The sequence below is a fragment of the Myiozetetes cayanensis genome, unplaced genomic scaffold (assembly GCF_022539395.1).
Source record: "Myiozetetes cayanensis isolate MyiCay16 unplaced genomic scaffold, myiCay2020 scf30, whole genome shotgun sequence".
Classification (NCBI taxonomy): Eukaryota; Metazoa; Chordata; class Aves; order Passeriformes; family Tyrannidae; genus Myiozetetes; species Myiozetetes cayanensis.
In genome coordinates, this window is record NW_026087522.1 from 3,998,632 (window position 1) to 4,015,175 (window position 16,544).

The window sequence follows — 16,544 nt, forward strand, 5'->3', positions numbered from 1 at the left end:
AGCATCTCCTGGGGGTTTAAGTTCATTGCACATCAAATTGGTGCTGTGAGGTGGAAGTTTTCCCATCCTGGCTCCAGTGGATTCAGGATTCCTGACTCATCAGGCACTGCTTGGAGTCAGTGGGATTTGAAGGAGTCTGCCTGCTGATGCTGCTCTGATTTACACAAAGAGGTTTTTCTACAAGTCCCCTCAAAAAATCCCAGGAGAAAGTGCTAAGGAAAGCAAATGCCCAGAATAGACTCAGTGACAGCAGAAATGGGGAAATTCTCCATCTTGAATGAAAGGGGAACCTGGAAAAAAACTGGTGAGACAGGCTGATGTAAGGTGCTATTTCTAGCAGGGTTTAATGAGGAGGAATTGGGATTAGCTCAGAAAAGGAAGTAATTAAAAAATGTCCTGACTTCAAAAACTGCCTCTAAGACAAGATCCATCATCTCCTGCAGCTGCCTCCCTCCTGCCCAGCTGCAGCACCAGTGACTTCCTACCAGCATCCAGGAGTTTCACCCCCACCATTCTTGCCATAGCTGGAGAAATGTTGGAATTTTTCAGCTGATGTCACGTCCCAGAAGTGGCTCCAGTGGGACCCTGTGCCTGTGGGAGTGAACAGGGACCACCCTCCAGCGTGGAGGGGTCAGGGGGAGAGCAGAACCACCTTGGCTGGTGGCATGAGCAGTGCTGGTCACCTCTGACTGCATTCCAGAGGAAACCCTGAAGTCATGCCAGGGCAGGAAGTTGCTCACAGCTGATAAGAAATGTGTATCTTGTCAGAGGTTCCATCCTCCCCCAGCAAGGGCATTGCCTGGAAAAAACACACCCCGGGGAACGCAGTTCCCTGATTCCTCAGACCTCTCCTGGCCTTTTCTTGGAAGCAAAGCACATCAAAGAAGGTGAAGTGTCCAGCATTTCAGAGCAAATTAAAGTGAAATAAAAAAAGCCTCCTTGCTCCATATCCTTGGCATGAAAGGACAAAACAAAGAAAACTTGAATTTTAGGAATTTTTGAGCTGCAGGGGCTTTGCTTCTGGCTCACCCTGACTGTTGGGTGCAGGGGCTGGGATATGCTTGACCCTCACCCCTCAGCATCCCTCAAACCCCAAATGTCTGGGAGCACCAGACAAAGTGCCTCTCCTGGGGCTGCATCCTCTGCCCAACTCGTTGGTGAGTCCCTCCAGAAGGAGCAAGGAGGACCGGGCTGAAAATTCAGAGCTCTGCTGGGATGGAAACTAAAAGAGAATAAATTTAGGTAAGACATTGAGAAGGAATCCTTCCCTGTGAGGGTGGGCAGGCCCTGGCACAGGTTGCCCAGAGAAGCTGTGGCTGTTCCATCCCTCGGAGTGTCCAAGGCCAGGTTGGATGAGGCTTGGAGCAACCTGGGCTGGTGGAAGGTGTCCCTGCCCATGGCAGGGGGAGGGACTGGATGGGCTTTGAGGTCGCTTCCCACTCAAACCATTCTGTGGTTCTTTAAAAACCAAACCCAGTTTTTAAATGAACCCCCTGGGACTTGTCTGCTCATCATAAACAAGACACAAGTTGATTGTTTTCGATTTTCCTTGGTACTCCCGGAGTGCAGCTCTCCAGGGGTTTGGTGGGATGGGTGCAGGTGGCCCAGGGAGCACAGGGTGGTCAACTGCACCCTAGGGGTGCTTCAGGGGTGGCTGAGAACAACCCTCCCCTCCTCACTGAGGGGGCTGAGAGCAGACATAACCTTTAAACTTGTGCCAGGGCCATTGCCAGGCTGGAGGACTTCCTAATTATAGGATCATGGAATCATTAAGGCTGAAAAATCCCTCTGAGATCATCTGAGTCCAACCATCCCCCAGCACTGCCAAGCCCACCACTGCCCCATGTCCCCAAGTGCCACATCCACAGGGCTGTTTAACCCCTCCAGGGATGGGCACCAGTGGCCCTCTGCCCCCCTTCAGCCCCCCAAGTGCACAGGGCTGGTGTGGCCCCTCTCTGCAGGCAGAGCTGTGTCACTGGGGTGGAAGAGGGGGGGGTTGGAGCCCCACGGGAGGTGTGAGACTTTCCAGCTGCCAGTAAACCCCGAGGGCAAGCAGAGATGTTTACTGGCCTCTCGATTTGTGCAGAGCTGTAAAACCACTTCCCACGAGTGGGGCTGGCTGGAGGTTGGGGCTGGCTGGAGGTTGGGGAGCTCTGCAGCGTCTCTCTGAAGTGCAGGGCCTGCTGGCCCTGTGATGTGGAGGGTTTGGCCACCCCAGCTGGGTCTGTGCCCTTCAAAGGGGCCATTGTGTGGCTGCCCCTGGGTCAGCATGGGCTGTGCCAGGCACCCACATCCCCTGGGGGAGAGGGGAGGGCTCTGGGATCTCTGGCAGCACTTACCAGTGTGCCAACAGCCCCACAGCCTCTCCTGTATCCCCTCCCAGCCCCTCAGCCTCTCCTGCATCCCTCCACATCTTCCCCATCCCTCCACAATCCCAGAGCCTCTCCTGCATCCCTCTATGGTGCCACAGCTTCCCCACGTGTGCTCCTAAATCCTTCCATAGCCCCACAGCCTACCTTTCATCCCTCCACAGCTTCCCCATCCTTCCAGAGCCCCTCAGCACCCCCATGTGGCTCCTGCATCCCCTGGGGATCGTGCAGGGGATGACACAGGAGGGACTTGGCTTGGTCAGGGGTCACTTCTCCCCAGGCTGTGAGCAGAGGAACAGCGCTGTGACCCCCAGAGCACCTCACCTCTGCCCTGGGTGAAATCAAAATCACCAGCATCTCCCAAATGGAGCACCCCAGAACCCAGAGTGGATTTCAGGGGGACCTGAAGGAGTCCCAGAAGCCTCTGGGTTAATCCCTGTCACCGTTTATACCCCAGGGGATGAAGACACAGCACCCCCACAACGTCCTTCCCTACAGTCTTCCCCTTTGAATAATTCCAGCTTTCCATTTCTCCCCTGCCTGCACCAAAACAAACCCCGCAGCCCAGCCTGGGTGGGGCTAAAGTGGTAAAAAATGGCTCGTTTCCAGGAATAATAAAGGAAGCTTGAGAGGGGTCAGCTCGGAAACGCTTGAGCTGCTGCAGGAACTGCAATAGCAGAGGGCTCTGGGATTTGCCAGAGAAGCGAAAACCAGCGCACAGAAACAGCAAACCGAAACCAGAAAGTGGCTTTGGAGGTCAGTGAGGGCGAATTGCTCAGGGTCATCCCGGCCAGATCAAAGCTGGAGCCCCGGGGCTGGGGCAGGAGGAGCCCTTCCCTTCCAGGAGGCTTCTCAGCCCTCCGGGGGAAACAACATCGCAGTGACAGAGGGCACAAACTGCTTCGTGCCACGACACAGCCAAGGGCTGCAGCTGCAGCAGCTCTTTGCAGCCTCCTCCTCCTCCTGCTGCTCCAGCCCCACCGCATCCAGCAGCCAGGGATGGTTTCTTCCCTCTCTCTGACCATCCCAGGGCTTCCAGGTGGAGGACACGCTGTAGGTCACATACCCCCCTCCCACCCCCGTGCTCCACGAGCATCGTCAGCCCCGTGGTTTGCGCCTTGCAGGGGAGCTGAAGGTGTGAAGTTCCCATGATCGAAGCTGTCCCTGGCTGGTGGCAGCCACAGCCTCTTGTCACCTTGTCACCGGTGGCTGCAGTGAGATGGTGTTTGTCACTTCCCCGAGCACACGCTGACACAAGAGTGGCAAGCAGGGAGGAACAGAAAACTCCCACTGCTGGTTTTCTGCACGATTTATTTCCGTGGCAAGAAGCCATCATTTGGTTTTTGTTCTGTCATTCAGCCAAGAGCCGGAGCCACTTCTTGTTCCACCCAGAGCTGCTCACCCAGGGAACGAAGAGCTGGTCCTGCCAGGGCTTGTTGTGAATCTGGAAAAATCCAACACCTCCCCTGATATCCGTGTCAGGACTTACAGAGCCCTTGTCCCCACTAAAAGCACATATTTGGCCTCTCTAGTGAGGTCTCTGCCCAGCTGAGGGTGAGCCTGCAGCCTTCCACAGGGATGTAAGACCACGAGAGGAAGGAGGAAAGCAAAAGAGATGCTCCTTGTAGGATAAGTGAGGGAAGGAACAGACCATCACCAGCCTCAGGGGCCTTGAATGCTCTCCTTTCAGTCCCTGCTGGGAACAAGCCACTTGGTGAAGGTTGGTGTCTCCACTGATCTCAGGGCAGCCCCAGGGTAGCTGAGCACGGAGTTTGGACTTCTAGGGGTGAAAATCCAGGCTCAGGAGCCCAACCACAGGCCTGAGAATCCTCCCTGCAGTGGAGGGTCTTTGGCTGCACCCCCAGAATGTGGCAGAACATGAGGAAGCCCAGCTCACCCCCTCCCTGCTCCCCAGGCAGGAGCTGCACCAAGCTGGGACTTGAAATTCTCTCCCATGCCAGGGAGGTTCTCCAGCTCTTGCTTCTCACCTCTTCAGCCAGAAATCCATCTTCAGCTCAAGGCATCTTTTGCAGGGAGAGGTTCAGGCTGGCAAAGCATCTCAGGTTTGGCAAACCCCTCCTTCCAGTGAACTCCCTGCTCCCAGGTGAGATCCTGCCCTTTGGGATGCCTGGGACTGTTAAGGGTAAACTGGTGAAGTGTGGGTTGGATAAACAGCAGTGAGAGAGGCTGGGAATGGGCTGGAGGGTTGTGACCTGTGGCATAAAGTCCAGCTGGAGGCCAGGCAGCAGCAGGGAACCCCAGGCATCAATACTGGGTGCTCTTTAATATCTTTATGACCTGACTGATTGGACAAAGTACATCCTTAGAGAGCTGGCAGGGGACACAAAGCTGGGAGGAGGGGCTGGCACACTGCAGGGACATCCTGCCTTCAGAGAATCATGGAATGTTTTGGGTTGAAGGAGATCTTAGAGCCCATCCAGTTCCACTCCCTGCTATGGGCAGGGACACCTTCCACTAGCCCAGGTTGCTCCAATCTGGCCTTGGAGACTTCCAGGGCTGGGGCAGCCACAGCTTCTCTGGGCAACCTGTGCCAGGGCCTGCCCACCCTCACAGGGAACAATTCCTTCCTAATATCCCATCTAACCCTTCTTAATATTTAACCTAAATCTTTCCTTTTTCAGTTTAAAGCTGCTCCCCCTTGTCCTATCCCTGCTGGCTCGTGAAATCCATAGAGACCTCATCAGGCTGCAGAAAGGGGCTGACAAAACCTCATGCAGTTCAGCAGGAGAAGTGCAGAGTCCTGGCCTTGGGGAGGAGCACCCCCAGTACGTGCCAGTGCCAACCAGCTGGAAAGCAAAAGGCCCCAGGGCTCCTGCTGGACACCAGACTGGGCAGCAGCAGCAATGTGCCCTTGCCACCCCAAGTCCAACAGGTTCCTGGGCTGCCTGAGGAGGAGCATTGCCAGCAGACTGAGGGAGGTAACTCTTCCCCTCTGCTCAGAACTGCTGAGGCCCCTTCTGGAGTGCTGGGTCCAGTTCTGGGCTGCCCAGTATGTTGACATACTGGAAAGAGTCCAACAAAAGGCCGTGGAGATGATGAAGGGGCAGGAGCATCTCTCCAAGGAGGAGATGCTGACAGAGCTGGGACAGTTCAGCCTGGAGAAGAGAAGGCTCAGGGGGATCTTACCAATGTGTGTGGGGCCACACTGCTCAGTGGCCACTGACAGGGCAAGAGGCAACAAGAAATTCCATTTAAACACCAGATGAAACTTTATTGATAAACACCAAAACAGGCTGCCCAGAGAGGTTGTGGAGTTCCACCTGGACATGGTCCTGGACAGCCACCGAGCAGGGACTGGGCCAGGTCCAGTGAATTCCAGGATGAATTCCAGGGGTGCCTCCAGCTTCAGCTCCCCACTGGCCCGTGTTACCCAAGCACTGTTGGTCTGGAGGTGGGGGCAGGCAGAGTGTTTTGGGAAGCACAGATCTTTCAATCCAGCCATCCCTGAGCTCCACGGGCAGCGGCTCCGCAGCGTCTGATAAACACCCGCCACATAACGGCACGAGAGCTGCCTCTTGGCTTGGTTGTTTTCCAGAGTTGCATAATCTTATGCAAACAGTGAGCCTTTCCCTATAGAGCCTCACAGGGAAAACCCCTTCCTGCGGCCCAGAGAACCCGTTCTCCTCTTTGTGGCCGGGCCACCTGGCACAGTTTCCTTTTGATTTGACTAACTCCAGAAAACGAGCGCTGAGTCAGAGCTCACATACTTGGCTCCACTGTAACCCATTATTCCCGACTTTTTTTCATTCCTTCTAATTCCCTTCAGCTATTTCACTTTCGTGTCATCCTTTATCATCATCCTGGACTTTCCATTTCGGCTTCTCCAAGCTCCTTTTAAAAGGGAGCAGATTCCAGCTGCTTCAGACGGAGCTGCATCTTCCGGAGCTTCTGGTCCCGCTCTGACATCCCTCACCCCACGGAAAGATGAAGGTCTTTGCAGCTGCTCTGGCTCTTCTCCTCCTTGCAGCCTCCTTCTCCCAAACTTTCTCTGGCCCAGGTGAGTCCTGCTTTTTCGTTTGTGAAGGAAGAACAGATCTGAGCCTCTGCTGTTATTTCGCCTTTGGGCTCCCCAGGCAGATAAATGGGAATTTATCAGCGTTGGTGCCACCCTCTGCTCAGAGATCAGCTGCTTGTAGGAACCCTGGGATTAGAAAATCCATCCATCCATCCATCCATCCATCCATCCATCCATCCATCCATCCATCCATCCACACTCTGAGAAACCTCAGAAGGATTTGGGTTGGAAGGGGCCCTAAAGATCATCCAGTCCCACCCCCTGCCATAGGCAGGGATGCCTTCCACTATCCCAGGCTGCTCCAAGCCCTGTCCAACCTGGTCTTGGACACTCCCAGGGCTGGGGCAGCCACAGCTTCTCTGGGCAACCTGTGCCAGGGCCTGTCCACCCTCACAGGGAAAAATTTCTTCCTTGCATCCAACCTAAACTGACCTCCTTCAGCTTAAAACCATTCCCCCTTCTCCTCCAGCAACAAAAAAGCTTGTCCCCATCTTTCTTACAGACCCATCATCCATTCATCCATCCATTTTTCCATCATCCATCCATCTATCCATCCACCCTGGGCTCAGAGTACTTATTCCTGGTTAGAGCTGAGGGATTTCATCCTCTTCTCCGGGGCTAGGGGAGGTGGGGAAGCGAAGCCCTGAGCACTGACAGGGTGGGAATCTCCCCCAGTACCCGATACCACTCCTGGTGTTGGCCCCTGTGACCCCCAACATCCATTTCATTTGAGTTATTCTCCAATTCCCCTCTCCCTTCCCCACCAGCACAGCTCCCAGTGCTCACACTGTGTCTCTTTTCCAGTTGGAGCTGACCTCCCCATCTGCTGTTTCAAGTTCACCCGTCACGAGCTGCCCCGGGACCGTGTCCTGCGTCACTACAGCACCAGCACCAGCTGCCCCCAGCCTGGCATCGTGTGAGTGACCCTGAGGGGGGCACAGGGCAGGGACAGGACAGGGACAGCCACCCTGGGGATGACCAGCTCTGCAGGGTGGCTGTGGGCACGTGGGGGGTGTCTGAAGAACGGAGCAGGGAGAGGCGAACCCCAAGGGAAAAGGGCTGGCACATGGGATGCTCCTTAAAATCTGGCTTATGTAGATTTTAGTATAATAACTCTTTTAGCACTTTAGCTAAGTACATGTGCATTAGGTTCCCGAAATGGTGTTTATTTCTTGTCAAGAATCCCAGTGGACAAAGGTTGTAGCAAGGCAGAGGACATTTTACCTGTATAAAATATTCTTAGGATAAGACACAACAGGCACATTGCTTGATAGAAGAGAGTCAAAACTGTCCAAGAGAACCCAGAATCCTTGAAAATGGTCCAACAGGACAGAGAGAGTTGATGAAGACTTTCATAGGAGGAAGATATGGGGGTCTTGGGACCAGCAACTCCAATCTGGGAGGTGTGCCTGTGGGGCATGGACAATTTTTGGGCTGGGCGTATCCTCATGAGGGATATTGGTTAGATATTCTAATGAGATGATGCTATAAGTCTGTAAAACCTGTGTGTGTGGGTGTGCACAGGCCATCTTTGTGCACCTAAGACGTCTCATTAAAGAGGGTTTTTTTTAACCTTTCTATACTAACACTGTCCAGAAAATGATTTCTTCAGTTTTAGGCAACAGGGACACCCGGGGATGTTCCCACAGGAGTCGAGGAGGCAGTGTGGGAAACAGGGTGGGAGGGGGGAGAATCACAGCCAGCCACTGCTTCCAGCATCAGCTCGGGGCAGGGCGGGGAACCTCTTGCAACTCCCCAAATGTGGGATCCAGGCTCTCCTGGCAGCAGGTGGCAGCTTGAGGTCTGACACGTCCCACCCTGTTCCACAGGTTCGTCACAACCAGAGGCCGCCAGGTCTGCGCCAATCCCGCTGACAGCTGGGTCAGGAGGTACCTGCAGAGCTTGGAGCAGAACTGAGCCAGGCAAGAGGGCAGGTGGAGCTGCTGTCCTGCACAGATCACCTCATCCCGAGCCCCAGCCACGGAGCAGGGACAGCGGGAGCTGCAGGAGCCCACGGCATCTGCAGGTGTCCCCAAGGGACTGCTGGAAGGACACCCCAGGACACCTCGTGTTGGGGTTGCTGCTGCTCACCCTGAGCTTCATCCTCAACCTCGTCCCTCTGCCCTGACCCTCCACTGGTGGCCTGGGAAGGCCCAGGGGGCTGCACCTTTATTATGTTATTTGAAATGGTATTGTTGGTTGTATTGAAGTTCTAGTACATTATTTATGAAGTTATCGTGTGGGGTAAGCAGTGCTTTTTTTTTTTTTTTTTTCTGTGGGTAATTTATGGGAGGGTGACCTGGAGGATTATTTATAGGATTGTGAGCCAGTGTTGGATGATGAGTGGCCCTGGTTTGCACATGTGAAGTCATGATTCTGGAGAATAAAGAATTTGGACAAAGCCTCTGCTTCTTTCCTTTTCTGTGCCTCTCTGTGGTGTCACAGCATCAGGCAGAATGTCTCCCTGAGCCTCACTGTGACATGTGAAGATGGGAAATGGTTTGAGGCAAACCCATAAAGTTTCCATCCTGCAGACACATGAACATCCTCTGAGACCACATGCACCCCCACTTCCCACATCCCCTCCAGAATTAGATGTGTTTGTACCCACATGTGGGACTTTCATGTGTGTGACTCTGCTCTCCACACACCCCAGGCACGTCCCAAACACTCCCTCGCTGCTCCCAGCCCCACAACATCCCCCCTCAAAGTGGTCCCTGGGTGTGCAGTGGGGTGGTCATGGGACATGCCAGGGGTAAAACCCTGCCAGAGTTTTTGGGGGAAGCAGGGAGAGAGACTCATATGGGGGAAGCAGAGGGGATGGAGCTGCTGCAGTGCCCTGAGGGTATCAGGGAGGCCCATGAACTCCTTGTGCCAGGCAATTCCCTGCCCTGCCCACCATTGCTGCCGGTGAAGCAGCAGTTTCTCAGCACAGGCACCCACCCCTGCACTGTCAGAGGCCTCCAATCTCTCCTCACTGTTCCTCTGGCACATCACCCCATCTCTGCCCACTGCCCTGGCACTGCTGCCTGGAGAGGGGCAGGGAACTCAGCCTTCATTCTGACCCCACTGGGAGTTGTTCCTCACTTTCCCACCTGTAAAACAAAGGGAAGGGGTCAGCTGTGCTGCAGGGGTGAAACAACCAGCAGCAAACCTGCTGGAGCTGTTTTCAAGATGCAGCTTTCCATGGGAAGGTGAATGGGAAGGAGCAAGTCCCAAAGGGGGAAGCTCAGTGCTGGGCACAGCTTGTCCATTGGGATCATTCATGATCCTCAGCTCCTGTACTCTGAGAAAGCCCACAAGGATTTGGGATAGAAGCGACCTTAAAGATCATCTTTTTCCATTCCTACACCTTCCACCAGCCCAGGTTGCTCCAAGCCCTGTCCAACCTGGCCTTGGACACTTCCAGGGATCCAGGGGCAGCCACAGCTTCTCTGAGCAACCTGTGCCAGGGCCTCACCACCCTCTCAGGGAGGAATTTCTCCCTTGCATCCAATCTAAACTGACCTCCTTTAGTTTAAAACCATTCCCTCTTGTCCTCCAGCAACTAAAAAGTTTGTCCCCACCTTTCTTACAGACCCCCTTTAAACACCCCCACAGCTCAGTCCAGAGCTGTCCTTGGCCTTGCCTTCACCCTGTTTTATTTCCTAAGGCAAAAAAATTGCTTTCTCTCAGTGTTGATCTTTTTTCCCCCTGCAGCTCTAAATCAGATTTGGCAGCTCTGAGGCTGGGAAAGCACCTCCACGTTTGTCCTGTGATTTCTCTTCAGTCCTGTGTTTTCCAGGCTTGGAAGCTGCTGCAGGCAGGAGGGATTGTGGACATGCAAGGAGCAGCATCCCCGTGAAGGGCAGCCCAGCCCAGCCCCAGGTTGTGTCCCAGGAGAAGGTTCTGGGCTGGGGACCCCACAGAGAGGTGAAAATCCCCAGGGAGGTGTATCCTGAATGGGACCTCCCAGTGAAACCTGGGAGCAGAGTGGTCCCTGCATGGGGGGGTGGATGGACAGGAGCAAGCAAAGAGTACTGGAAAGGGGGTGCTGGGGGTCTCCTCTACCCCTGAGACCTTCCTGACCCCGAGTTTGATCCTGCAGGAGCCCCAAATAGTCCTGCTAATGGGACCCTGTGTGCTGAGAGGGGATGGAGGATGGATGACTGGGAGACAGGGAATTCTGGGCGTGTCTGGGGTTTATCCCAGGCCCAGGTTGGAGAGGACTCTGTGCTGCAGAGCTGGCTCCTCTCCAGACAGCCCCTGGCCGTGTGCCCAGGCACTCGTGGGAATTTCCCTCTCCAACCTTTCTGGTTTCGGTTTCCAAGTGCTGGACTCAGAGGGCTTTTCCTTCAGTGCTTGCTGTGGCAGAGGCACCAGAAGGTCTGGAGACCCTCATGGTGCCATGGGCAGAGCACTGGGTGGCCTGGTTATCTCTGGTCTGTTTGAGAGCAGGAACCCTGGGGCTCTCCCTTCTCTCCCAGCTTCACTTGGAGAAGCCCTGGGAAGAGAGAGGAGTCGTGGAGACCCTCAGACCCAACATCTGCATTGTCTCCCTGTTGGTCCCTGCTCCCAGATCCACCAGGAACATCCTGACACAGCCTCTCCCTGCCACTCTTGGGTAGCTGATGGTTTGGACTTGGCCTCAGCCTGTCTGATTTCTGCCTTTCTAACCTGCACTGGTCACGGTCCAGCAGCTCTGCCTCCCTCAGCAATCCTTTCTCCTAACCCCTCCCATTTGAGTGTCCCAACACTGAGGCTTCCCTGTGGGAGTTGGGGGCTGGGTGGAGCAGTGCTGAGCACAAACATGGGCTGTGTGGCTGCCGAGCTCCTGATGGGAACTTCTCTCTGCCCCAGTCTTGTTTCTCTCCCTTGGGCTGCCCTCCCATCCCAGTCCTGCTCTGCTCCTGGGGAACCCACCTGGAATCACAGAACCATTTAGGCTGGGAAAGACCTCTAGGATACTTGAGTCCAACCATTCCCCCAGCTCTGCCAAGGCCACCACTGACCCATGTCCCCAAGTGCCACGTCCACATGTCTGTTAAACCCCTCCAGGGATGGGGACTCCACCACTGCCCTGGCCTGACATCCCTTTTTGTGCAGAGCCTCTGTCTTTGGGTTGTTTTTTTTTCTCTCCTGGAGGAAGAAAGGCTCATGATGGACCTGGAATGCCTGAGGAACAGGCTGATTCACATCCCCTTGGCAGAAGTTTTGCAGGAAGCACGTGAAGGACTGTTTGTACCCCCAGCAGGTGCAGCAGCTCTGTGGGGACGGGATCCTGCACGGGCAGGCTCTGCCCCAGAAATCCTCCCCTGTCTTGGCACCAAGAGTGGGGCTGGCTGGGGTGTTGTCTGGGATTGGCCATGGCTCTGTCCTGGCGAGGAGAGATGATTTCCAGTGGTGAGGAGGTGGCTGAGAAGGACCTTCCCACACCGATGATGGGATGAGCCCTGTGGAGGGAGGATGAGAGGGTGTCCCCAGTGTCCTTTGGGGTGCAGGACCCCAGCACGGGTGAGGAAGAGCTCCCAGCTGAGCTCAGTGTGCAGCAGAGCAGCACCCAGACAGTGCCTGCCCAGGGGCCACCAACCACAGGCTCCACAGTGGCCACCGGGGTCTGTGGTCTGTGGCCCTTCTCCTCCCCACTGGAGCCACCAGTGAGTTGAGGCAGAGCCTGGTCTGACCAGGGACCTTCCCTGGTGTCCCAGCACCTCCCCTGGGCTGGCTGTCCCTGCCCCAGACAGAGATCACACAGAGGACATTCCCCAGCCCTGCTGCATTCCTTCCCCACCACAAGTTTTCCCGATGATGTTTCTCCACCCCCAGGAGAACCACCAGGTCTGCCCTGCCCCTGGCTCTGTCTGGGTGAAAGAATCTGTGAATTTTTTGGGGATGTGCTGCCATTGCCACCCCTGCCTGGTCCCCCAGTGCTCTGGGAGCTCAGGGCTGGCTCAGGTTCTTCCAAAGGAACTATTTTGGTGTCATGGGCTGATTTCCTCTTGTTTGTGTCCCTCATGGGGGGTGCTGGCTCCCTCAACCCCCCTCACCCAGCCTGACCTCGTGCCTCAGTTTCCCCCCTGTGATTGAGGGGTAGCTGTGCTTAAAAGCTCTCTGTGAAGTGCTCGAATAGCCATGGTATGAAAACAAACCAACACCAGCACTGGTTGATTGTTTCCATGCTCAGGGAGACCTGGCTGATCCCTGCCCTGCTTCCCTGCACAGCAGCACTGCCAGGCTGTGTCCCAGGGTCCCCTCTGCCACAAAGCTGCTTTGCAGGGATGTAAAATAAAAGCTGGACCTTCTCCCCTCCCTCTGAGCTCCCTGCCCACCCTGCAGGCCTTGGGTCCTGCCAGAAATAGAGACTTCGAGGCTCTTAAAAAGGAACTTCAACAGGAAATGCTGTTTAATTAACAGGAGAGCTGGTGATGAGCAAGGAGAGATCAGGAGACAACCTGAATATCTGCAAATCACTATGGCACCAACAGGGCTTGGGGTTGTTTGATGGACATTATATCTCCCACTCATTTGTTTGGCCCTAATTATGGGGGGGTCATTTATTGGTGGCAACGAGGATTGGCTGAGGAATTGCTCTGGGGTTTGATGGAGCGGGAAAGGGTGGAAAATGTCCTGGGAGGTGAAGACTTGACCTGCACAAGCTGCCAGGTGGGACACTCTTGGCCAAGGGGTGATAGAAAAGCTTCTGGGCTTTTGCTTCAGCCAACTCTGATGGAGACAACCCCAAACAGTGGCCGTGGCCCTGCAGAGCCCCAGCACATGGAGAGGGGAGCGGCAGTTTCGGTCTCTACCCACAAAGTTATCAGCCAGCTTTAAATGGCAACCACAGGCTGATAAAGTGCTTTTGCTGGTTTTCCTTGATGCAAAACGTGTCTTGTTGGTTTTTTTTAAACCAAATTCAGGCTTCCTACCCCCAAGAAGCTGCAGAACTAAAGGGAATTGGTGCCTGTCTTGAAATGAAACACTAATGGAGCATCATCCCCGGAGCTGAGCCTGGCTCGGGCTGCATTCCCAGAGGAGCCTGTGCTGGGGGTGTGGTCCCGGCTGGAAAGCAATGGGAAAGCCCCACCAGCTCCCAGCCTCAGCTCCAATATGATGGAAAGGAAAGGGGAAGGGCCTGGGGAAGTTCTGTCTGCACATCAGAGCAGGGGCTGGGAAGGGGCAGTGCTGGGAGGTGCTGGGATGGTGCTGCTCCAAGAGCAGGGGGCCAGGCAGAAGGGAAGGCTTTTAGGGCTAAGGATTCTGAGGCCCTTCCAGCTGGGAAGTCTGGGTTCTTCCCTGGATCTCCCCAGATAGTTGCAGTGGGGTCCTACTGGCCCCGTTTTCCAAGCAGGAGGGAACAACCAGAGCTGAGACAGAGAGAAAACGACTTCTTTGGCATTGGCAGGAGACAGAGATTTGAGAACAAGGCTGAACAATGTGGTTCCACAACAAGCATCCTGTATGTAACCAGGGTACCACTTCCTGCCCTGGGGAGACAGATCTTACTCACAGCACCTACTGAGCCGTGACAAAACTCACCCGACTTCAGAACTCAGCCTGGGTTTAGCTGACAGAGCTCAGACGTAATTCCACCAGACCACTACCCACAAAAAGCTCTGGGGGTGAAATTCCCCTCCCATTCTAGCAGTGGAGGCACAAGGGAGAGCTCAGTTTAGCCACAGGTCACCCAGCAGGGGACACCAAGGTGGGTCTGCAGGGCCAGGAGGTCCCCAGCAGCACAGCTGTCCCAAGGGTGGCTGAATTGTCGTGGATAAATGACCCCTCTGCAAGGCAAAAGGAACTTCAGGGCTTCCAAGGTGGCTCAGCAGGTGCTGGTGCTCAGCAGCAGCGTTTCTAGGTGTGTGCCAAGCTCTGCCAGGTGCACTGGCGGGAATTCTGAGCTCCCAGGGCTCACTGCAGCTCCAGGCTGTCCACGTATTCCTTCACCCACTTGGCACCAGGGTTGGCACAGACCTCCCGGTTCTTCTGGGTGATGAACCTGCCAAGGCAGAAAAAGGACCATGAGGGACCTCTTGGTCACCTCTTGGGATCATCTCCCACAAAGCCCCAAGCGTCAGGGAGCTGCTAAAACCCAGGGGGCAGGCAGAGATCAAAGTCCCTTGGGAGAGCCCCCATCCCATTCTTGGATGTTCCAGTGCAGAGATGAGCCTGGATGCTGCATGGAACCTTCTGTGCACTGGACTCATCACCACTGCAAGGTGCTGCTGGCTCCTCACCTCCTTCCCACACCTCATTCCCAGAACCAGGATGGTCCAAGGAGACCAAGGGACCACTCCTTTCCCAGCTGAGGGTGGTGAGGGCTCACACGCTGCTCACGGGACCTGGGTGGCTGCCCCATCCCCTTCCTCCGGGTCCTGTTGGATGGGAAGCCCAAAGGCTGGCAGAGCCCTCCCTGAGAGCCCAGAGCAGGAGCTGGTACTCACACAACTGCTGGCTGAGGGCACTTGCTGCTGGTGTAGAAATATTCCTTCACGTGATTCTGGGGCAGCTTCCGTGGGGTGTAGCCAAAGCAGCAGATAGTGGTGTCAGACCCCACTGGAAGAGATCAGGAGATCTATCCTGAGACCATCACTCAATAAATGCACATTCACCAGCTGAGAACATGGGCAAACCCCTTAATCACCTGGGCAGCCACTTCTCCTCCTGTTTCCCCAGAAAATCAGCAGGAAATTGCTGTGAACACCAAAGCTTTGTTAATGCCATTGCTGGGACTGTTTCTTAAATGTCTTATACTTAATTCCCATGATAAAAATCCCTTTAGTTACCCTGGGATTAATTTTGAAGTCCAGCAAAAAAATCAGGGGAGATGAAACCTGAAAATTTTGATACCAGTAAAATTCATCCCTAATGTAAAAGGATGATAGAAAGGAAGACCAGTGCCACTAACACAGGAGAAGATACCCACACAGGTTTCCAACCTTTGCAGCTGAATTTTTTTCCAGTTCTGCTCCAAAATTAAAGGCAGTCAGAGCAAAAATCCACCCCAAGAGAGCAGAGGGATGCTGTACTCACATGGAGCAGGAGACACCTGAGAAAGGAGGGCAAAGATGAGGATGATGGTGAGGCCAAGGGTGGAGACCTTCATTCTGGACAGAGATGAGCTGCAGGGGCAGAGGCAAGGCCAGAGCAGGTTCCTCCTGTGCCTGGTGGGAGGTGTTGGCTCAGTTCTTGCTTTTATAGGGACAGTGGCCAGCCCAGTCAGTCAGATATTGAATCAAACACTCGGAATTTCCAAGAGCTGATGTCATGGCACCTTTGCCTGAGAAATGCTGAAAAAAAAAAAAAGGAAACAGCTGGTTTAGAAAATACAAGAATAGCACTGATATGAGGGGAGGTAAGACTGAGAAAATCAGCACCCACTGACCAAGACAGGATGTGAAATCACCCTTGAGCAGCAGGTTCACACTGTGATCATCCAACAGGAGAGCTGAGCTTAGCAAACTGATCTCAGCATTCTCCCTGGAGCACCTGCAGGACCTCAGCTCAGTCAGGCACCCAGGCATGGAGGACAAGGGTGCTGAGACCTTCAAAATGGCCTGTGGACAGTGCAGGTCTGGCCAGAGGATCCCTGCCCTGGTGGTGGGTGGGAGGTGCCCAAGGTGGATGCAGGGGGACAGTGCGGGCAGCGTGGGCAGCAGGAACACTCAGTTGTGCTGCCTGTGCAGGCAGCCAGGGTGGCTGGCACCCTGGAGACTGGCTGTGGGTCTGGGCTGGCAGTTTTGGCACCATAAAGATCACAAACCCCTCAATGCTGAGCTTCCAATGTGGAGCTCAGGGCATCCAACCCCTCCTAACACCCCCACTGAGGGAAGCACCTGGGAATCCCAGCTCCAAGGGCTGACTCTACAAATTGCATCTCCTCCAGGTGCCAGGGTGGGTCTGGGACAAGGTGGGGTGCAGAGAGCAGAGCAGGAGCTTCCCCTGCTCGGGGAGGGGAGAGGGACCAGCTCTTGTGCCAGAGACCCCAGTCCCTTGTGCCCAGTCAGGCAGAGGTCCCTGGCACTGCCTTTGCCATGACAAGATGGGTTCCCCTGATTGCCCCAGGGAGCATTTCCCCTTTTGCCACCCAGTTTGCCAACTCACTGTGGTTCCCTGGGGTGTTTTCCTGCCCAGTTCCAGCCCAGCCGCTGCTCACGAGGCAC

The 16,544-nt window shown here is 54.8% G+C and overlaps 2 protein-coding genes across 2 annotated transcripts; one reads left to right on the forward strand and one right to left on the reverse strand.

Moving 5' to 3' along the window:
* The first annotated feature begins 6,299 nt into the window (after positions 1 to 6,299).
* On the forward strand, positions 6,300 to 8,590 carry LOC126645512 (C-C motif chemokine 4-like). The gene is made up of 3 exons (XM_050326021.1): positions 6,300 to 6,387; positions 7,210 to 7,321; positions 8,235 to 8,590. Exons 1-3 carry the CDS (start codon positions 6,315 to 6,317, stop codon positions 8,320 to 8,322), a joined length of 273 nt encoding a protein of 90 aa, XP_050181978.1. The 5' UTR covers positions 6,300 to 6,314; the 3' UTR covers positions 8,323 to 8,590.
* A 5,387-nt stretch (positions 8,591 to 13,977) lies between these two features.
* LOC126645510 (C-C motif chemokine 5-like) lies at positions 13,978 to 15,553 on the reverse strand. The gene is made up of 3 exons (XM_050326019.1): positions 15,415 to 15,553; positions 14,826 to 14,937; positions 13,978 to 14,380 (listed from the first exon to the last, which is right to left on the reverse strand). The coding sequence occupies exons 1-3, from the start codon at positions 15,485 to 15,487 to the stop codon at positions 14,293 to 14,295; spliced, it is 273 nt and encodes a 90-aa protein (XP_050181976.1). The 5' UTR covers positions 15,488 to 15,553; the 3' UTR covers positions 13,978 to 14,292.
* Between the last annotated feature and the right edge of the window lie 991 nt (positions 15,554 to 16,544).